We start from the raw sequence: 23,363 nt of genomic DNA, 5'->3' as shown, positions 1-23,363 counted from the left end.
GACTATGAGGTGGAAATGCAACACGACACAAAAATGTTTATGTAAAAGAAGTGGCTTTTTGGACCTTGAATTATTGCATGCTTTTGCAGGAGACTCGCAGGGCACGTCGGCATCTGCATGTCAAGGTCGTCACATGGAGGCAGAGGAGGGACTCTACCCGCCTGAAGCGGACCGAGCATCCCTGCATGACAGTGAGGGTCTGTCACTTGTGCACACATGGTCACACTAGAGGAGAAATCTGAACCCTGAAATCTTAAATTAAAAACGGACATAGGCCTTTCCAGTCCATTTTTTGGGGCCCCGCCAAAAATTATTCACAGCACCCATAGTATTTAAGAAATAAAAAATATATATATATTTTCTTTCTTTTAGGTTGTATTTTAACAACCTAGAAAAGTGTAAAAAAAAAAAAAAAAACCCTACAGCACTTGGTGGTAATGGAATATTTTAACAACAAAATTACAGCACCACCCACATTCCCTCAAAAAAGGTTTGTGCCGCCCAGTACCTCCCACCTCTCCCAGACTGGGCTCTGAGTGCTCTACCTGCACAGAGAAATACGCTGCATTCCAGTGATATGGAATACATACCTGGTTTAAACCAGGATATTTGGCACATTTCTCAACTTCAGCCACTCAATACCGACACAATATTATCATTACAGTCCCGATTTTTGCTTCACTTAATCGTACGTCACTGATTATAATGTCAGCTGGTAGGAGTTTATGCCAGCCATATTTAAAGCAACAGACAACCAATGAAGTTTCACACTACAGACGTACGTTAGCAATACTTGCACATTTTCATCTTGCTTTGACACAATGATGTTTTCTCTAAAGATTAAGGAAAGGTGGTATAAAGGTTAGGAGATTTGACTTCCTGAGGCCCCCATACTTCCTTGGCAGAAATATACTCAATCACGTACACCATTTTCAAATACCTTGGCTCCGTGATTGGAATGGATGCAGATTGTACCCAGATTAGCAATGGCACAATATGCCACCAATTAGATCATTGGTTTGTGGAGGACAAAAGAGATTGTCCTGAAACAAACAAAACAACTGGTGAAATCTTTAGTCTTGAGTACTGCCCTCCCTATATGATGGGGGAAATACGGACTTCTAGGCGCAAAATGCTTCAGTTCAGATGGTAGGACAAGAAGATCAAATCTTTGGTTTGCCAAAGTGTAGGAGTAACAGAGAAAAGGTCTACTTACTTGTACCAGTTAAAGAAGAGGGAAGCCTGTATATACAGTATGCATAAAGTCACTGGAAGCGACATTCAGATAGTTTAGAACAGATGACCACAGGCGGTGAAGTTGAAGGAAAGGGTAGGCCAGGGAGAAGATAACATCAGGAGGGGGACAGGCGGAATCATTATGGCAGGAGAATGCCGACGGTTCTTCGAGGACTACGGCAAATCAGCAGCAAGAGTAATGTCTCGTGTTTGAAGATCTCCGGTTGTAAATTTTGGGAGAGCCTTTGAACAGCCTACAAAAAGCGATTACCGTATTTTCACCACCATAGGGCGCACCATATTAAAAGGCGCAGTCTCAATTACGGAGTCTATTTCTGTATTTAACACATACATAAGGCGCACCGTATTATCGGGCGCAGGCATGGTAAAACATACGCATGCATGCACGCTAAAACAACGTTTTTAAAAAGGCAGCGGGAGCAAAACTGAGTTCGGTTGTACTTTAATGAAGTATTTAACAATGTACTCACGTTATTTTTTGATCAATCCTCATCCACAAATCCATCAAAGTCCTCATCTTCTATATCCGAAATGAACAGCTGGGCAAGTTCTCAAGCAAACACGGCAGGTTCGAGTCAGTCTCATTGCCGTGCGACTCCTCAGAAAGGATGTTGGCTTTTACGAAAGCTCGAACAACAGTGCAAGCAGACACGTTAGCCCAAGCATCCACAATACATTCACAAATGGTGGCGTAACTCGCCCGGCGCTGCCTCCTAGTCTCAGTAAAACTGTATTCGCCATCTGTCATCCATCGCTTCCACGCCGCTCACAACTTCACTTTGAATGCCCTGTTTACACCGATGTCCAGCGGTTGGAGTTCCTTAGTCGGGCCTCCCGGAATGATGGCAAGCTTCCTAACTCACACTCACACGCTTCTCCCGGCTGTTCTTTGCTCATTAATCCATTTCTCGAGTTGGTGTTCCAACTCGGGCCACCTCGCCTTGTTTTCGCGTTTTCTTTTTCTTTTTTTTTTCCGCGGAAACTCTGCTTTGTCTTCTTGACTTGGCGAAGCTCGTTTTCCTACTTCCTCCACTTGCGAACCATGGATTTGTTGATCTTGAATTCTCTCACGGCTCCACGTAACTGACAGCTTGCAGCTTAAACTGTGCTTCATAAGCGTGTCTCTTTGTGGGAGCCATTTTCAGGGGTCTTTCGCCAAACCGATGTTGTTTTGCACAATGCACACCCCGGCGCTATATACCTACTGGGGTCGTGGCTTTAGCGTCCTCCTTCATGCACCCTTCCCCTGTCCTCAGCCACGTCCGCTGTTCCTCTGTGTAAGCAGTGTATCGGCAGGAAATGCTAAAAAAAAAAAGTCAAGCGGAGCGCTAATCACACAACATTTATAGATGTTGGAACTCGGTGCACACATAAGGCGCGCCACATTATAAGGCGCCACGTCCATTTTGGAGAAAATGTAAGACTTTTAAGTGCGCCTTATGGTCGTGAAAATACGGTAAACAGATTTTTGAATAATTTCATCAGATTTCAGCATCATGGGACCCTCATAGGTTGATCATAAGTAATCATACAGCATCCAAGCAAAGCTTTGATAGCACATTTGCTCTCATTTTACTCCTTGCTGAGTCTGAAAATAAAAACATCCCCCGCAAGCTTACTCCTCCTTTTGCTCCAGCAGAAAGTAGGCCAGCGATGAAGCTGTCTGCACAGTGCATATTGTTCCTGTAGAAGCATCAAGGCTGAATGCAGATATCCATGTCGCGTCTTTCTATTCATAATGCCTTTTAACAAGTTTAAAGCCAAGTGAGATCAAATGCAGATGAGTAAAACACAGGGACTAGTGACTGATGCTGTCTGAGCGATGTTTCTTCATCTCCTCGCAGACTCGGGGGGCCACTCCGCTCACATGACCTCCTATTCAGACAGTGGCTACCAGGACAGCAGTGTCGGTTACTACAGCAACCAGAATGTGGTGCGTTCGGAGCCCCGTGCTTCCGTTTCGAGAAGCCCAAGAGCTGAGGGTCAAGCGTCTGGCCAGGTAGGATAGGTCTGACTGGTATTAAGGCTTGTTTGATTTTTCTATGCTTTCAGTTTGTTCCCGGCTATTTTAGGGCATATGTACAGACATACAGTTATTACCTAACATGAATTCTTCTCATTAGTATCAAATATTCAGTTCATTTAAATTTGTAACCCTTCAAATTCCAGTTTGTTTGCACAATACGCTCGTTTTTAAACATAAACAAAGTGATGATTTTCTTTTACTCAGTACCACCTGTTTTTTTCTGAAAATCTTCTTTTTCCATTTGGCTTGTCCCGTTATGCATGTGTGATCCCGTTAGGATGACACAGCACATCATCCTTTTCCATGTAAGCCTATCTCCTGCATCCTCCTCTCTAACACCAACTGCCCCTATGTCTTCCCTCAGGGCATCCATCAACCTTCTCTTTGGTCTTCCTCTAGCTCTCTTGCCTGGCAGCTCCATCCTCATCACCCTTCTACCAATATACTCACTCTCTGCTCTCTCTGAAGTCTGCTCTCTCTGACTTTGTCTCCAAAACATCGAACCTTGGCTGTTCCTCTGATGCGCTCATTTCTAATTCTATCCAACCTGGTCACTCCTAGAGAGAACCTCAACATCTTAATTTCCGCCAAATGCAGCTCTGCTTGCTGTTCTCTCTTCAGTGTGTTCATGCTTCAGAGGGTTCATCCAAAGAATTCCACACGGAATGGTCGTCTCCCAGGTTAACAACATCCACCACCGTTTTTTCTTAAATTGCTAATAGTAAACTCTTTCTACAGCCAGCAAAGAGAGTGTCCAGTTCTTAAATCATAATCTAATTCTTCTTCATGGTCAGCAGAGAGTATGTCAACCTCTTAAAGTCATAATAATAATTCATTTACTCCATTACTCCACCCACTAAACACATCTTTTGGAAACTAAGACTATTAGATGACAGTGCTCCCTTGTCCAAACATTTATGCTATCTGGTAGAAAACAGAAAAATAATAATTGTTGAATCTAGAATTAAACAATTTCTTACCCAAATTATATGATTCAATCTAATAAATAACAAAATATTAAAAAAGAAGGATTAGTTTCACCTGGCCAAAAGTGGCCATAACAGAGCCAAATTATAAAATCAGACAAAAATCGAAATCCTTGGGAAGTTAAAAAAAGTAGTATAAAAGAAGTAAAGAAGTAAAAAAAAAAAAAAAAAAAAAGGGAGCGAGGTGGGCACAAAAGACCAGCATAGATCCCACAGGGTAAATGTGGCTTTAAAAATCTGAATCCTGTTTTTTCTCTTCTCAGCCATCTGGCCGGATGCTGCGAAGGATGGCATCCCTCCCATCCAGGAGCCAGTCTCCCGCCTGTGCCACGGTCTCACCCTCTCGGATTTCATTGCGAACATCCCAGGGCAGCACCTATGACTCGCCCATTCTCTCAGAGCCCAAATCGCTGGCCACAGTCTTCCCCGGAACCAGCATGCCACCCTCCTGCCCGTCACTCTCCTCCCCAGGTGACGGCACGCCGGCCTTTGGCGGCAGGGGCGTAGGCAGCAGTGGCCGTCTGGGCTCCACTCTCTCCCTCATCGAGGGGAGGGGTTTGCTGGGGTCACCCCTGCGCACCGGGATGACTGCAGTACCCCAGCATTACGGCTCCACGCTGCCCAGACAGAGCCAGTCACTGGCCTACGGAGCTGACCCGTATGGACTGTACCAAAGGAGTGCCCTGCCCCGCCCTGACAGCCTCATAGGTTAGTCACGTTTTAAAAATGTCTGTTATGCCCGCTAAAATAAAACTTAAACCGAGACAAATTGTCGCTGTTGCTGTTATCATGGGACTATTAGTGTTGTTTATATGACTGTTGTTGTGCCCATTGTTCTCTCGTTGCACAATCCCTCTATCCTGTTTTCTCTATTGTGTTTGTCTCTCCTTTTCAACACAAATGATTGAGACAGAAAGACAGACAACCTATTATCTACTATACAGAGCCAGGAGAGGGTTTTATGCAAGTACAATCAGATTATGAGGATAACAAAGTTGTCCTTTTTAAGTATACAACCTTCTGCGGGTGGTGATTGCAGAGAAGTTGTAGCATTGTGGATGCTGCAACAACACCCATTTACTCTTTGGTCACATCACTAAGCCTCTCCCACTGACCCACATAGCGAGGTCTCTATCACAAAGCCATCAGCTGATAATCATCTGGCAGCAGCCAAAGGCTTTAGACTCCCATCAGCATCTGCTTTATACTTGATTTTTAACTGAGGCACTCTTCTTTTTCACATTGTGTCTGTCACTGACGAGTGCACACACACTCATGCACCCTTTGTATACATTTGTTTTGCTTGAGCAGGCGAAAAGAGAAGAACGATGTTCAAGAGTGTGTACCTTTGAGAGGCAGTGAACTACAATTAAATGCCTCCTGTTCTCCGGCTGAGTAGTTTTCTGCTAAGTGGCCTAATACGTCACCCAAATCCTTATTCATTCTTAGTTACCTACGACATCCAGCGTAATCCCAGATTACAGACAGATGAGCAATAGATGGATGCACATAATTAGGATGGTGCTTAGCTCTGGTACAGTAAATTAGGTATTAAGGTGGTGAGCTGCCCAAGAAAATTGACAGTATTTTCGTATCATTAGCCCAACAGCGTAAGTGCATAATCGTGGTACAACTACCAATATGCTTGCTTAAAATTGTGTTTTTTCTTTATGTCTGTTTAGATTCTCAGTCATCCAGGTCATAGTAATAAGCAAAGTTGAATTGAGGCAACTGGACTCTTCTTGTTTGTTATATTTGTTATGTTTGTTCTTATTTACCGAAAATGTTTAAAAGTGATTTAGGCAATTATGCTGTCAGAATGACGATATTATTCTCTGTAGCACATGCTACGATAAGGAGTACACTCCCCCTCCAAATTAATTGGAACGGAGTGGTCAATTCCTTAATTTTTGCTCTAGTCTGAAAACATTTGGATGTGACATTAAAACTTAACTCAACTTTATCAATGAGCACTTTAATAAACAAACAAAGTGCTGTACATGAAAAACACACAGACGAAATTAATAATCTAGTCTTTACAGGAAAAACTCTAACCAGAAACTGAACGTAGACATTCTGTGCTACAGTGGTGCCTTAAGATTCGAGTGACCCAACTTACATGATTTTCGAGATACGAGCTATTGTTTGGCCAATTATTATTTTTTTTTGCTTTGACTTGCGAGCACACATTTGAGTTTTGAGCTCTGTATGGTGGCAGTGACCTCAACATAACTCCCTTCACAACATGCAGCATTTTGGCAGATAGTGAAAATTGTTTCCCAAAAAGAGGCTTCAAGCTGTGTAATGACACGGCCAGTTGAAGTTTATGGTCAAACTAAATATAAAACAAAGAGAATTACATGACATGTATTTAAAACGTCGCCTTAAAGTCCTCTACCTTAATGCTAACACATAATGGGAAAGGCCATAGACGAGCTTATAAATAGCATCTGTGTTGCAGCGTTATAACCCTTTAAGCAATGGATATTTGAACACAAACGATGACGTAACACATGTAGACAGACAATATAACAGTGCTCACAGGCATACTGTATATTCTTTGCGAAGAACGACTCATATTACTGTGGCTTACTGAGGAGTGACCGTGCCATTTATATCCGTATGTCTCATTTACTGTCCCACGGTGGTCAAGGGGGAAGAAAGAGTAGCACCATGTCCATGGAGTTGAAGGAAAGAATGTGGAAAAAAATGTCAATTAATTTCCTTACATTCTATTTAATTATATCTTCACTATACGTTCTTATACATCACAATATTATGGAATTCTATGTTTCTTATTAAAAAACACATTACAAATATATATATATATTTTTTTTTAGAGGGGGCTGTAATGGATTAATGGCTATTCCATTCATTTTGGTGGAGAGAGATGGTTTAAGATATGAATATTTTCAGTTACTCGCGTAGCCATGAAACGAATGAAACTCTCATCTCAAGGCAGCACGATATTAATTGTATGAATGATCAATGTAATAGGACACACCTGTTTGTATGATCCCGTTTACACGCAGAGTAAACAAATCTGTGCATCTGCAGGCCTTCACAGCGCCTATGCTGGTCAGTCAAGCCAGATTGAGCCAGAGCTGAGGGCAGCGTTTTCTCCAGATTCTCACATGGCACCAGTTTTCGATGACCCCACCTTCCACAGCCCCTTGTTTCACAGCCCCTCGCAAGAACTGCAAGGCTCTCTCTATGGGACAGGTGCAGGTACTGCAACGCTATAAATCTCATGGAACCTCTAAAATAGAAAACTAAATCCATTCCGGCATGCTGGTCGAAATCTGATTTGGTCAGATTTTGAATTTGATTCCCCATAGAAGAAGAAAGGGAAAATAGAATTCTTGCTTTCTAGCATCAAACTATGACATCATCATATAAGTTATGGGAGAAGATGAGAGAGACAAATAAAATTTGAAGTGCATTTTGACACCAAATGTTGTCATTAGCTTGGGGGGGGGGGGGGGGGGGGTTAGATTTTAAAGAGTCTTCTGTTATTGACTTGAAGTTATAGTTTAAGATGGTTTGTATTACATTGCTTGTACTTGTAGTACTAACAGCAAAAAACAGATCTGCTGACACAAACCTAATTAAATAATTCTGGTTGATTAGGCATGTGACTTTGAACTGATTTCTATTATCCTGCATAATTATATAAGACTTAACTTTAGACTCCCCTGAAAAGCATGATGAGGGAAATTCCGGTTTACATACACAAGAATTCTCCCAAAAGTCAGAACTTAATGACTTGATGGTGTTTGTATGACTTTGTTTTTAGAAACATAAACAAGAGAATTTTCAGAGCTTCTTATTAAACTTTTGAGTCCCAAGAGAGGCTAAACTCGCCTTTCTTCTAAGTCTGGAGTATCCTCGTTTCATATCTTCCAGGTGTGGGGACCCTCCGTCGAACCACAAGCCATTGCAGCACTCTGCCGTACCAAAGAAGCAGCTATGGGCTAAACAATGCAACTATGTACGTCGACTCCTTCAGGGTCCCCAACGAGCCAGTCTACTCACACCAGCACTCGGAGCTGGTGGAGCGGATGGTCACCCGCACGCCATCCATCGAGAGCATCCACAAAGACCCCAGGTGCACGAGAATAAGCGCATACATTTTTAAAGGTTTCATTTGAAGATAGCCATTACCTCTTGGCTCCAATATAGAATACCATGGTATCGTGGCTCATAGGTGACCCAACTTAAAGTTTTTATAGCCATGAACCATTGCTTTGTCGAATTGTGGTGTAGGCAAAAGGTTGACTTAGGAGTCAGTTTCAACCACTCCGCTATCAGAACTTCACAACATTTGGCCACCATCAGTTGTGAAAGTGAAAGTATGGGTAACTGTTGCGTTTTGTGTTTGCATTTTCCATTTTTTGTGCAGGTATTTTGCCAAAATTATTTTTTGCCAACTCTGCGTCTTAAGACACTCAGTGCTGAAATCAGATTGAAATAATAGAAAACACAGAGCAAGGTCTGCCTGTAGTCGACTTGGTGAAGCAATACTAGCGTAGTACTTCTATGATAAAGTATTTACTGTACTGAAGCAGAAGGAGTTGGTAAAGGCTGTAATGCCAGCTAAAGGTGTTAAAATCATTTCTACGCTGCAAACCTCTGTCCATGAAAAGATGGAGAAGCTGTTGAAAGCGAGGAAAGCGTGGCAAAAAAGGCAAAAAAACCAAAACATTAAAGAACGTTATGTTCCAAGAAAGTGAAGTGAAAAACATACCAATTAATGGAAAGCATTTATTTATTTACATTCTATTTTATTATGTTTTTACTGTACATTTTGTATGCATTACAATGCTGTATTAAAATTACAATGATTAACAATTACAATACTTCTTATGGAAAAAAAAAAAATAATTTTTGGAACGGATTCATGTCATTTCTGTTCATTTCAAATGGGGAAAGCTGCTTTGAGATACGAGTGATTTGAGTTCCGAGCATGATCACGGGACGACTTAAACTCATAAGCTAGGGTACTGCTGTATTAATGAATAGAGCTAATTTCACAGGTGTGGAACGGAGATAAAGAGGAACTCAATTTGTCCTTTTGCTCTAACTCCCCACCAAGGGAGTTTGCGTGGCGAGACCCCGAGCTGCCAGAGGTCATCCACATGCTGCAGCACCACTTCCCGTCCGTGCAGGCCAATGCTGCAGCTTATCTGCAGCACCTGTGTTTTGGAGACAACAGGGTCAAAGTGGAGGTGAGACGTCAGGCACCAAGAGGAGGGGGGGCACATAACGTTTCACATTCAAATTTAGCTGCATTGTTTTTTAGCGTGTTTGATAAATTAGAGTTGAAGGATGTCAAAGTGGCCCTTGCATTCTTCCATTTTTCTGTATGCAGCCCTCAGTTGGAAAAGTTAAGGCACCCCTGCCTGCTCAATCAGTTGATATTAATGATTAAAAACTAATAATAGTTAACTATTCAGATGGAATGCATGTACAATAATCAGGGGTGTCAAACTCAAATTCACGGTGGGCCAAAATAAAAAATTGGGACAACGTCGCGGGCCAAACTCAATATTTAATGAAAAATAACTGCAATGTGCATGTTTCCCTTCTCTCCAGAAATGTAGCGTTAAAGTTTATCATATGACAACGAACTTACATTTTGCTTAAACACTGAATCTGGAATAAACAAACTTTAATATTATAAACACGAGATATCAAATTTGCGATAAAAGACATCAGTGGTATTTGTTTGTTGTTTTGTATTTATATAGATAACACGGGCGGCACGGTGGACGACTGGTTAGAGCGTCAGCCTCACAGTTGTGAGGAGCGGGGTTCAATCCCCGGCCCCGCCTGTGTGGAGTTTGCATGTTCTCTCTGTGCCTGCGTGGGTTTTCTCCGGGCACTCCGGTTTCCTCCCACATCCCAAAAACATGCATGTAATGGTAGACTCTAAATTGCCCATAGGTGTGAATGTGAGTGCGAATGGTTGTTTGTTTGTATGTGCCCTGCGATTGGCTGGCAACCAGTTCAGGCTGTACCCCGCCTCCTGCCCGATGTTAGCTGTGATAGGCTCCAGCACGCCCGCGACCCTAGTGAGGAGAAGCGGCTCAGAAAATGGATGGATGGATAGATAACATGAATTCTCCTGCCTCTCCATCTTTAATTTATCCATCTCCAACTACCTTTCTTTTTTATGTAAATCTTTTTTCAAAGGCCAACAACAAAACAGCCCAAAAAAATAAGAATGTTCTTCAATAAAAATCCAAACTTCAAACTAGTAACAGTCCCTTGCCTAGGAGTTGATAAAGGGGATTAAAAAAAAAAACATTAATTCAATTATGTTATATTCTTTGTTACTGCCATGTTGCTCTGCACACAACAAACAGGTCTGTCTTTTACTTTATTGAACAGACAATCTACCTCCCACCTGTCTTGGAAGTTAACCATTTTCCATCCTTCGTTTGGCCATTTTTGGGAAGGGGAAGTGTACATTTGCTCGAGGAGACTGGTAGCAAAGTTGCTAACGACAGCATCAGAAAGGGAAGGGGCGCTCGCCGGTCAAGACTGATGGGCCAACACACTAGCAAAACATTCTGGGATTTGTAATATTAGTGGCGCATGTGCTATATACTGGTGGGCCGCCTCTAATACACTTTTGATATGGTCTTGTAGGCCAAATATAATTATATTGTGGGCCAAATTTGACCCCCGGGCCTGAGTTTGACTTATATGATGTACATCATGACATGGCTTGTCTGTTATCCCATAAGTACATTCTCTGCTCAAGCTTTTTTACTTTTGTGAGATGCTGGCACCCAAAATGAGCCAAAGCACCATCTGCTCCAACTCAAATTTAGAAAATATGGCTGCCAAATGTTTCCAAGCTCTGATACTCTTCTCTTTAATCTCATTCCTGTGCAATAAATAACTGCAGCACAATGGCATTGTGTGATGGGACACTCCATTGGGTGTGTTTTGTTGTTGGATGATGTCTGATGTGGCCTGAGTTGCCATAGGAACAGAGAGAGATGTTTCAGACATAATGGAATGGAGAATCAAAGAGTTGTTCTATGTTTTGAGACCGCTTTATTTTGAGCCCTCAGAAGACTGCATCTGTATCGGCCAGTATGTCCAGTTTATCCAGTTTATGCCTTCATACAGGTTCTATTTAGAGTCAATGAGAGGTGGGAAACTTGACTTGAGTCACTCAAGTGACAAATTTTTAGACTCAGGACTTTCTTGGCTAAAACTTCGGAAAGCCTCGACTTGACTTTGACTTGGTATTCAATAATAAAGATGTAGAACCATCTCAAGGATGATCAAAAGAAATGGACAGCACCCGAGTTAAATATATGAGTGTCACAGCAAAGGGTTTGAATACTGGCTGTGTGATATTTCAGATTTTCTTTTTTAATAAATCTGCAAAAATTTCAACAATTCCGTTTTTTTCTGTCAATATGGGGTGGTGTGTGTACATTAATGAGGAAAAAAAATAACTTAAATGATTTTAGCAAATGGCTGCAGTATAACAAAGAGTGAAAAAATTAAGGGGGTCTGAATTTTTTCCATACCCACTGTATGTGACTTACTCTGGAGAGAATTCCTCCACTTTTATGTGACAACCCTCTGTTTCCTCATAAGAGGAGACAAGCTATCAGCATCTCTGATTGGTCCTCGGTTGCTGTGCAGGTGTGTCACTTAGGAGGGATCCAGCACCTGGTGGATTTGCTGGACAACAAGGCAGCCGAAGTACAGAAGAGTGCCTGCGGGCCCTTGAGGAACCTTGTGTATGGAAAAGCCACAGACAACAACAAGGTGGCGCTGAGGAACTGCGGTGGCGTCCCTGCACTGTTGCGCCTCCTCAGGAAGACAACAGACAACGAAGTCCGTGAGCTAGTGACTGGTATGTCTGGACCATCAATGGCTTCATCATCACCATATTTGGAAAATATTTGCCTTGTCTGGGCGTCTGAATGGATTTTTTTGGAGCATCTTTAAGGCAGTTGTTCAAATACTGCCTGTGGGGTGTTCCGAGGCATGGGTGTACCCATAACGTTTTCATGTTATTTTTATTTTTATGTGTTAGTACAGAATCAGTACTTGCTCCATAAAAAAAAAAATATGACAATAATCGGATTAGCGGCACTGGTTAGAGCGTCTGCCTCACAGTTCTGAGGACCGGGGTTCAATCCCCGGCCCCGCTTGTGTGGAGTTTGCATGTTCTCCCCATGCCTGCGTGGGTTTTCTTCGGGCACTCCGGTTTCCTCCCACATCCCAAAAACATGCATGTAGGTTAATTGAAGACTCTAAATTGCCCGTATGTGTGAATGTGAGTGCGAATGGTTGTTTGTTTATATGTGCCCTGCGATTGGCTGGCGATCAGTTCAGGGTGTACCCCGGCTCTCGGCCGAAGATAGCTGGGTTAGGCTCCAGCACGCCCGCGACCCTAGTGAGGATAAGCGGTACAGAAAATGGATTTAAAAATACAGGCAGAATTCCTCACCATGTTTTTAAGGAAGGTCGAAACTCCTCCGTGCATGGGTGCATAGCACATCCACCTCACAGTTCTGAGGTTAGGGGTTGGTTTGCATGTTCTCCCTGTGCTTGGGGGAGTTTTCTCCAGGTACACCTGCATGCATGTTAGGTTTATTAAGGCTCTAACTTGTCAGTCGGTGTAATCGTGAATGCTTGTTAGTGTGCCATGTGATTGTCATTGTCATTTTTCTCCTTACTCAACTTGTGTGGTGAACCTTTTACCGCTTTTCCATCTTTCATTTTCAGAACTTGACCATCTTATGGAGAGAAAAAATGTTGCCGTGATGCCATGGAAACACAATTTTTACTAGAAAAGGCTTTGAGTGGCTGTCAACTATTTTTTTTTATGCGGGGTGTTCTTGTGTAGAATGCCTTGAAATAACCTTCTGTTGTGAATTGGTGCTATTTGAATAAAATTTACTTGATTTGTACAACAGGGGTCCTGTGGAACCTCTCCTCCTGCGACGCAGTGAAGATGACCATCATTCGTGATGCCCTGACTACACTGACCAACACGGTGGTCATCCCCCACTCAGGCTGGAGTAGCGTGTCACACCGTGATCAACATAAGATCAAGTTTCAATCGTCCCTACTACTTCGAAACACCACCGGCTGTCTGAGGTGAGACACACATCACTCTATCATAAACATAGAAAATCGCCTGCCATAGTTAAAAATGATAGCAGTGATTTTATTGTAACAAGCTAGAATTTGAAGGGGTAAAAAAAACAAAAAAAACAAATTAATTGATATTTATACTAATAATATAGAACTCATGTTAGTTAAAAACCTAACCCTTAAAAACACACAAAAAAACTAATTAGATTACAGTAGGCAGGTGGCCAGAAATGGCCACAAAACAAGCTGAAAGGGAAGTACAAATCACACAAGGCCTGAAGCTTGATTAACCCTTGCAATCACATAACACCCAAATATAAAACGTTAAACAAGTAAAGTGATGCCTTGATGCTGCAGCATTTTGCCAGCAGTGCACTACAGCACTGTGGTCTCATAGTCATGTCAGCTCGATGTTTAGCCACGGCTGAGGATTGCTATTCGAGGATATGCTCGCTGTCTTGTACTGTATCCAGGCAGTTTTGAAGCCCCCGTGTGGGGGAAGTCGCTCATTGTGCCCACAGCAATTTAAGAAAAGGAAAGAAAACAAGACAATCATTTATTGATGCCCATAGGGGAAATTCAGGTGTTACACCAGCACACAGCAGATTTGAAAAGCAAAATAAAAAAATAAACATATAGGGTGTCTAATTTTGTTTTATGAATGTTTTGTGTTCTGTCCAAGCAATTTATAAAGATTGTGAAATTTTAAAGGTGTTACATAAATTAAGCTATGATCAAAGATTAATCAAATAATCAATTATCAAATTAATTGACAAATATTTTGATATTAAGTTAATAATTTAGAGACCTTGACATTTTCAAAATCCTGAGAATTTCAGTCTCTTAACACAAATATTCTGATTGATTATGTTTGTGTTGAATCAAAAAAAGACATTTTACTTTGGAAAACATTGAGCAACATTTTCTACTGTTTTCAATTTATGTTTGTGCATTTTCTGCACTGTGAATTTGAAATAATTGTTTTTTAATATAAGGATGGAAATTTAAAAAAGTTTTTTTTCATCTAATTCATCAATTAATAAAAAAAAACAGATTAATCAGTTATTTAAATAATTGTTAGTTGCAGACCCAGTTATTGTTATTATATACAGCAACCTTTTGAAAGGGCCAATTAGATATATTTTGAGCCACAGATATAAACAGCGTTTGAGTCTATGAATGAGTATTGGTTGAGGTTGGTGGTGAAGGGGTGTAGTAGTGACTAGTTGAAGCATGACATAATAAAAGTACAAAATGGTCAAAAAGGGGAAAAATACAAATAAAGGATCAAGTTAATGGAGCTGCTTTAGCATGTGCGTACGTGTGTGTGTGTGTCAGGAACCTGAGCTCGGCAGGGGAAGAGGCGAGGGGTCAGCTGCGCTGCTGTGAGGGTCTGGTGGACTCACTGTTTCACATCCTCAAAGCCTGCGTCAATACCTCTGACTATGACAGCAAGGTGATGCAAACATACACACACAAACACGCATGCCCAGTCGCTTTTACTCAATGGAAAGCTCAAACTTTATAAAAGAGGGAAGAAAGACTTGGAGTAATTCTGCTTTATAGGACATTTCACCATGACGTCACACATACTTCACGTGCACTCCATGGAAAGAAAACCTTCTGCCATGTCACCAAAGCAGAGCAACTGAGAAAACAGGGGACATAACTGCTACCTAGTGTTTAAAAACACATGATCAAAAGGTCTATTCAACCTCAGATTGTGGAGAACAGTGTGTGCACACTGAGGAACCTCTCTTACCGGCTGGAGGTAGAGATGCCATCCTCTCGTCTCCTCGGCAACCAGGAGCTGGACAGCCTCCTGGGATTCTCTTCCACGGCCAAGGAGCTTGACTACATCTGCTGGGGGAAGAGGAGGCGTGGTAGGAAGAGGACCGACTGGCCAGATGAAAACGTAAACAGTGAAAACAACATGGTTTAAAAAAATTATAATAGGTTGTTACAAGTTTGTTTGAAATAGTTTCGTTGCATTCTTAAATGATTTTTATAGAAAGCAAGCAGTATCTTCTTGTGCGTGTGTTGTGAGCAGTGGGACGGCATTGGACCCATCCCAGGCTTTTCTCAGAGTCTGAGGGGTGCCGAGCTGCTGTGGCATCCGACGGTGGTCAAACCGTACCTCAACTTGCTGGCTGAAAGCTCAAACGCTGCCACACTGGAGGGGGCTGCCGGCTCGCTGCAAAATCTGTCTGCGGGAAACTGGAAGGTCTCCTAACACTGATACAGCATCTGAATTATCTAAATATATTCATATTCAGTAGCACCTTTACAGGTGAGCTTAGACCGCTAAACATTTGAATGCGGTTTGAAGTACTGTTGATCAGTTGATAGATAATGGACTCATAATGTCAAAATGTGAACATCATGATGTAGAGGACTGTTTCGACACAAATACTAACTGAACCTGGAAATGTATTGATTCATTATTGGATCAAACACCTGTTGTACATTTTGCCATGCAGCCGTTTGTTGGAGAAGGTTGTAATTTTTAAGCAGGTAAAATTAAGTTCACCTCTGAAAGGTTGAAAGTGCATTTTAAGTTCTTCCTGAAATTTCACCTAAAGGTCCTCCCTCCCTAACTTTATGTGAGTAGTGTAATTTAAATCCACATTGAAAAAAATGTCGACTAAACATGCAATTACAGTTAGGAATGTAAAAGCACAATCGGAGCATGAAAAGGTGTGTGAATATTTTCCTTTGTCTTGTTGCGCATGTCCAGTTCTCGGCCTACATCCGAGCAGCAGTGCGCAAGGAGAAAGGTTTGCCCATCCTGGTGGAACTGCTGAGGATGGACAACGACCGCGTCGTCTGCTCCGTCGCCACTGCCCTGCGCAACATGGCGCTCGACGGACGCAACAAGGAGCTTATAGGTACACCCAAAGCAATTGATGATTTTTGGTCCCTCTATTTCTGTCACTATTATTAATCATTCTTACATACCCAGTTACGGTTTTGAATCTCAAAAGGTAGCATATTCAGCTACATTGCAACATTTCAATTGAAGCACAGTGGGAAAATACCTTATTGCAAACATTTAGCTTTGTACGTAACTCTGTTCTTCCTCAATACTCCAAGCTCTGTTGACTGTTAATTGCTCTTAGGGGGTCAGGTGTTTAGGTGGCTTATGCCTTGGGTGGACGCACCCACAAATGAGTCAGTGAGCTTGCGTGTGTTTGCCCTGTGTGTACAAAAAAAAGGCTGTGTCATCCCACAGGAAAGTACGCCATGCGAGATCTGATTAACCGGCTGCCTGGTGAAAATCCATCGGTGCTGTCAGATGACACGGTGGCGTCCGTCTGCTGCACCCTGCACGAGGTCACCAGCCGCAACATGGAGAACGCCAAAGCTCTGGCCGACAGCAGCGGCATCGAAAAGTTGGTGGATATCAGCAAAGGACGAGGCAAAGGGTGCGTTATAGCAGGAGAGCGTTACGATGCTGTTGTGACGCAAGAAAGAAAATAAAATAAATAAAAGTGTGACGTGTGTGTATTTTTCATTGTGGTGCAGGTACTCAATGAAGGTTATGAAAGCAGCTGCTCAGGTCTTGAACACACTGTGGCAGTACAGAGAACTGAGGAGTCTCTACAAACAGGTCAGACGCTTGAGTGGGAAATAAAACATGTTAATATCACCATAACTTGCCTTTGAGACTTCCCCATTTCATCCCCGGAAATCTGAGATTTTCCAATAAATGTCATTCTATTAAGTAGATGTTGTGCTGTTAGAAATCCATATTGCTAAGGCTCCCACACTGTTTTTTTTTTTTTTTTAAATATATCAATTAGACAGGGTGCTGACTGGGTGGACACTTGGCTAATGTTAGCATTTAATGAGCACATGATGGACCTTAACTTAGCAACATGATGCAATTAGCATGCTGACTGTGTAATGTTTGATAAATATATTTTGAATTTCTAGAAGGTTTTCATATCAATTGATATTTCATTATGGGAGAGTGGACACATTTACCTACATGAGGAACATTTGAATACGTACTCTGCAACTAGTCACCGTTTTAGTTTCCATTGAAGGAAGACAATATTCTGGTAGTAATGTCACTGCAAACATCAAAGGATTTCTTAACGGGGCAGTTACCCCAATAATGACAGCATGGACAGCAAATTCAGGGACACGTGCAAAATGTTCCATATGATTATGAAAATAGAATATACATGATCAAAATGACTCCTTTTAGCAAATAAATTGTAAAATATTTTTGATTTAGTATCATTTAGCCACTTATTACACACACTGTAATTAACATTTGAAGCGACGTATCATTGTTATGGTATGTGTGCCAATGTTTGGCCACTTATAATAAGACAAAGTTTTATTATTTTGCAAAATTTTCATGATCGAGTGATTCTGATGAGGAGACAATTCATCATGATAGTAGCCCTCACCACATTGGTTAACAGCAGATGTGGGGGGACCCAGTCACATGACTCTACTTTGACCAGTATTTATTTATTATTTTAACGGTCCCATAATTTGGGTATTTACACTTCCATAGAGTGACTCTCTAACATGGTCTAACTACAACCCCAATTCCAATGAAGTTGGGACGTTGTGTTAAACAGAAATGTTTAAATGTTAAATAAAAACAGAACACAATGATTTGCAAATCACGTTCAACCTATATTTAATTGAATACACTACAAAGACAATATATTTAATGTTCAAACTGATACACTTTATTGCTTTAAGCAAATAATCATTAACTTAGAATTTTATGGCTGCAACACGTTCCAAAAAAGCTGGGACAGGGTCATGTTTACCACTGTGTTACATCACCTTTTCTTTTAACAACATTCCCTTAAATGATGGGAATTGAGGACAATAATTGTTGAAGCTTTGTAGGTGGAATTCTTTCCCATTCTTGCTTAATGTACAGCTTCAGCTGTTCAACAGTCCGGGGTCTCCGTTGTCGTATTTTACGCTTCATCATGCGCCACACACTTTCAATGGGAGACAGGTCTGGACTGCAGACAGGCCAGTCTAGTACCCGCACACTTGTACTCCGAAGCCACGCTGTTGTAACACGTGCAGAATGTGGTTTGGCATTGTCTTGCTGAAATAAGCAGGTGCGTCCATGAAAAATACTTTGCTTGGATGGTAGCATATGTTTCTCCAAAACCTATATGTACCTTTCAGCATTAATGGTAATGGTTGATGTGTAAGTTACCCATGCCATTGGCACTAACACAGCCCCATACCATCACAGATGCTGGCTTTTGAACTTTGCATCCATAACAGTCCGGATGGTTCTTTTCCTCTTTGGCCCGGAGGACACGTCGTCCACAATTTCCAAAAACAATTTGAAATGTGGACTCGTCGGACCACAGAACACTTTTCCACTTTGCATCAGTCCATCTTAGATGAGCTCGGGCCCAGAGAAGCCGACGGCGTTTCTGGGTGTTGTTGATAAATGGCTTTTGCTTTGCATAGTAGAGTTTCAAGTTGCACTTACGGATGTAGCGCCGAACTGTATTTACTGACATCTTTGCTTGTGAATGACTGAGCAATTCAGGGAAGCTGCTTTTATACCCAATCATGGCACCCACCTGTTCCCAGTTAGCCTGTTCACCTGTGGGATGTTCCAAACAGGTGTTTGTTGAACATTCCTCAACTTTCTCAGTCTTTTTTGGGCACCCTGTCCCAGCTTTTTGTGGAACGTGTTGCAGCCAGAAAATTCTAAGTTAATGATGATTTGCTAAAAACAAAGTTTATCAGATTGAAGATTAAATAGCTTGTCTTTGTAGTGTATTCAATTAAATACAGGTTGAACATGATAAGCAAATCAATGTATTCTGTTTTTATTTGTTTAACACAACATCCCAACTTCATTGGAATTGGGGTTGTATAAAAGTGTCAATTTCATTTTAAGAAAAATACCTTAGTTTTGTCATACGAGTGTCCAGAAACGCCCCCCCCCCCCCCTCCCCGACAGCTACTTCTGTTTGACCCAGTTTTGTATCCACTTTGACCATATTTGGCTAATACCGCCCCCATTCGTCTGACTGGTTGCCGCCTTGTAGAAGACCCATTTGTGATAGCACACTTGTTTGTTATGGTGACAGTGCTGGCTCTTGACCAGAGAGGCAGCCGGAGATCTTCACTAATAACGTAAATAAGCTCAAGAAATTTGAATGACCTGATTTCAGGCCTTTCGCCAGAAGAACGTCTGGAACTCGGGAATGCGTGGACAATTTAAATTAATATTTCACATCTTTACGGAGGCCCCATAGAGCCAATATAACTCCCAAATACTAGGAAAGGTTGGTTTGGTAAAACATGGGACCTTTAAAACACAAATATCTGTGCTTAAGTTAAGAGTGTAAGTACTTTTGCTACATCTGGTACCTTGCCACTGCAAGGCCTCAACCAGGATGTTCTCTCAGGGAAGTGGCCACTGAGCTTAGAGTGTCACAGAGTGTTATCAGCAGGTTGAAACAGAGATACTGAGAGACTGGAAGAGTCAGAAAAAGACAGATCTGGACTTTCCTCCAAACACCTGTTGGCAATTTTTATGTAGAGCTCCAGTTGTGCAAAAAGTACTGAAACCATTGAGCAGTTGGATGTGTGCTTTCAAAAGTTTACAGAAGGTCAAATTAAGTTCACCTGTAAAGGTTGTAGTGCATTTTAGGTTTATCCTGAAATTTCACCCGAAAGCTAAATATCCCAAACTTTTTGCTGCGTACAGTTTGTTGTGACTGAGATGCTTTGCTATTGCTATACTATACTCAATATACTTGCTTAACCCAAGTAATGACTCCACCAGACGTCCTTGATTTTTGCCACACACAGTAAATAGTTGAGACTTCCTCAAAACTTATGATTTCCGCCATCTGTCTTTGGAATGGGTGTAAACTATGTGTGCAGGATGGATGGAACTACACCCACTTCGTCACACCAGTCTCTACTTTGGAGCGAGACCGCTACCGCTCGCAGCCGACGCTCCCCACCAGCCCCATTCACATGTCCCCCGTCATTCAATCTGGTGAGAGAACTGCCTCTCTGTAGAGATGCATTCCCGTTGACAGATCAGGACATCATCTACTGTACATCTTCTAATCTTCCTCAGGTGGTAGCGCTACATCCTCACCGGCGATGCTCGGGATCAGGAGGCACAGCTCCAACTACCCGAGAGCGCAGTCGTCTATGCAACTCGACACGTACTACGGAGATAACAGTTCACACAAACATCAGTACACAGGTTCGTATTAATTTGTGGGTAACAGGGAGCACTTTGGTATTCATATATCATTTCATTTGTGCTATTATGGTGGCAATTTAACCCCGGAATGTAAAAACTGATGATGTCACACATGCTCCCTTCTGGCAAAAACCTCACTGTCGCCTATTGTTGGCAACCATTATGAAAGGTCTGCATGAAAGGGTTAGGTCTACAATGATTCTACCTGTATTTTCTCTGTGGCCCTTTTTTCAGTTGTATTTCTTATTGTACAGCCCTCTATCGGTTTCATCAGATGACATGTAAAGTGTGTATTTATGATTTTTCAGGGTCAGAGAAGAAAGCTGCATATTTTATTGGCACATACAGCTCACAGTTTGGAGACGAGCTGAGAAGGGCCCAGGTAAGAACACAAAAGGTTTCTCATTCAAAGGTTATACAGAGGGTCTTCAGTGCACGACGGAGTTTACCTATAACACAGAAGTAAATTTAGAATTAGAGAAAATATTTGTATGAAGAACCCTTTCAACCAGAAATATAAAACAATGAACTTAAAAACAGTAAGTACGACAGTAACTTGAGTGTGCCGCGTGATAATCCTGCCTTGAGATACAAGTAACTTGACTTATGAATTTTGAGATACGAGCGATCGTTGTTTTTTTTTGCTTTGATTTGAGTGCAAACTTCAGATACGAGCGCTATACGGTGGCAGTGAACTGAACTCATCTCAGAAGCAGCAGTTTGGCAGATAGAATTAGTCAGCAATTCTCCCAAATAAAGGCTTCAAGCTGTTTATTACCACTCCCAGTTGAAGTTCACTGTCAAACAAAACAAAGAGAATTGCACATTGTGTATTTAAAACAACCGCATAGCTTAGCCTTTAAGTCTGCTGACTTAATGCTAATCCTAACACATACAGGGATATCTCAATAAATTAGAATAGTGTCAAAAGCTGAATTTAGTTAAGGTAGTTCAATTTGAAAAGTGAAACTCAGAGATCCACTACACACACTCCGTGAAATATTTCAAGATTTTTTTTATATGTATAATTTTGATAATTGTAGCTTACAGAAAATGAAAACCCCACATTCACAATCTTTAGATACTAGAATATTACAAAACATATGTTTTCCCAAGTGTTTCATTAAACAAAAAAGAGTGACAAAAAAAGTTAAAATTCTTTACATTTAATTATGTAATTACTGTATGTTTTTATCAAGTACAAAATCGCTGAGGTCCGGACTGTCATAAATTGAGGACTGAGTATTTTTTACACTGAGTCTTTATTGGCGTTGTTATCATGGGACTTGTTGTTGTGCCCATTGTTTTCTTGTCGCTCAATCCCTCTGTCCTGTTTTCTTTCTACCCTTTGTCGGTCCATCTCAACCCAACAGTCACCCCACAGAGTCTGAGGTCTGATTGAGGTTTCTTCCTTAGAGGGAATTTTTCCTTGCCTCTGTTGCCAAGTGCTTGCTCATGCGGGTTTAAATTGGTTTTCCTTAATGTATGAGGAGTGCGCTTCTTGACGTGCTCAATGTGAGAAGTGCCTTAAGATAACCTCCGCAGTCAATTGGCACAATATAAATAAAATTGACTGGCGTTGAAACATCCATTTGCTTTTCCAGCACCCAGAGCCATTGTACGATGAAGCAGACAGGAAGAACTACAACAGACTGTACCTGTCATCCCCGCAAGACTACGGAGTGGAGCGGTACGAGGACGACCCAGTCCACCTGACCCCGTCATCCCCTGATGGCTACATCGGACAGCCACTCCCATTCAAAACCAACACCAACTATGTGGACTTCTACTCCACCACACGAAGGCCTTCAAACAGGTCCAACAAGTTCACCGGATCCCCCGACTCCTGGGTGTAAAAATAAAATATTTGCCTGTGAACATCTGTGGTTGAAAGGTGTGCAAGAGTGCTAAGAAATCTGGGCTTGAAATATCAGCTAATATTAAACCACGTTCCTTAGACTAGTCCTAAAATATGAACCATAATGGCATCAGGTAGCATCTGTCTCACGCTGTTGAGCTTTAGAAGTAAGGAGCCAGTTACCAACTGATGTCCAAAAAGCTTATTTCTCTGAAGTCATTAGGCTCCAATGAGGGTGTCGGTGGAAGGTACGCTTAGAAAGCCGAGCCTGACATCATGTTTGTCTAATGCAATCATTTTCTCTGCGGTACAATTGTGCAGTCTATTGGTTTCATAATCTGAATATAGGTGGGGGTGACCCAGGACAATTAGGTGGAATTTAAAAGGGGATTCAGCAGCATCATTCATGTGACGCTGTCATCACCAAACTTGATAAGAGTCATCCCAAAAATATTTAATAATAAAGGGTTTCAGACCCAGGTTTGAAGACGACAAACTCACTGATGAGCGTCCTCACTTTGGGACCTAAAAGCAGAACTCATCGCTTTTATGTCTGTTGGCCAAAGGTGCAGTAGTATATCATTAAATATGTGGAAAAATATCTATTTGTATAGATACAATGTTGGAACCGTCCTGTTGAATTGTTGTATTTAATCTGTAAAACTTTATATGTGACCATGTGAGGAAGATTTTTATATTATTTATGAATTATTTATTATTGATTTACCTGTGACTTGACCAAGCTAACAAAGCTGTCTGTTCTGTTCAAATCACTGATGAAGATTATGTGCAATGTTACAAATGGAAATACTGTATATGATAGAGGAAAAAAGATGTGATCAAATGATAATAAAAACCTCTAAATTA

The 23,363-nt window shown here is 41.5% G+C and overlaps 1 protein-coding gene across 3 annotated transcripts in view; it reads left to right on the top strand.

The window, feature by feature from the left end:
• LOC133402758 (plakophilin-4-like) overlaps positions 1 to 23,363 on the top strand; it is a 35,054-nt gene extending 11,691 nt beyond the window's left edge. For 2 of the 3 annotated variants that reach the window (XM_061676875.1, XM_061676866.1), the window contains exons 5-22: positions 90 to 197; positions 3,102 to 3,256; positions 4,533 to 4,977; positions 7,327 to 7,497; positions 8,176 to 8,377; positions 9,365 to 9,497; positions 11,941 to 12,154; positions 13,224 to 13,407; positions 14,743 to 14,860; positions 15,125 to 15,319; positions 15,455 to 15,628; positions 16,142 to 16,292; positions 16,637 to 16,829; positions 16,930 to 17,014; positions 20,305 to 20,422; positions 20,507 to 20,638; positions 20,947 to 21,020; positions 22,243 to 23,363. In XM_061676875.1, the coding sequence (XP_061532859.1) occupies positions 90 to 197; positions 3,102 to 3,256; positions 4,533 to 4,977; positions 7,327 to 7,497; positions 8,176 to 8,377; positions 9,365 to 9,497; positions 11,941 to 12,154; positions 13,224 to 13,407; positions 14,743 to 14,860; positions 15,125 to 15,319; positions 15,455 to 15,628; positions 16,142 to 16,292; positions 16,637 to 16,829; positions 16,930 to 17,014; positions 20,305 to 20,422; positions 20,507 to 20,638; positions 20,947 to 21,020; positions 22,243 to 22,494 (3,104 nt within the window). In that variant the 3' untranslated portion in view covers positions 22,495 to 23,363. The remainder of the gene's footprint in view (positions 1 to 89; positions 198 to 3,101; positions 3,257 to 4,532; positions 4,978 to 7,326; positions 7,498 to 8,175; positions 8,378 to 9,364; positions 9,498 to 11,940; positions 12,155 to 13,223; positions 13,408 to 14,742; positions 14,861 to 15,124; positions 15,320 to 15,454; positions 15,629 to 16,141; positions 16,293 to 16,636; positions 16,830 to 16,929; positions 17,015 to 20,304; positions 20,423 to 20,506; positions 20,639 to 20,946; positions 21,021 to 22,242) is intronic. The other variant, XM_061676885.1, reaches the window with a different exon arrangement.

This window comes from Phycodurus eques, chromosome 1, assembly GCF_024500275.1.
Source record: "Phycodurus eques isolate BA_2022a chromosome 1, UOR_Pequ_1.1, whole genome shotgun sequence".
NCBI classification, from domain to species: Eukaryota; Metazoa; Chordata; class Actinopteri; order Syngnathiformes; family Syngnathidae; genus Phycodurus; species Phycodurus eques.
This window is presented reverse-complemented; position numbering and strand designations above follow the sequence as displayed.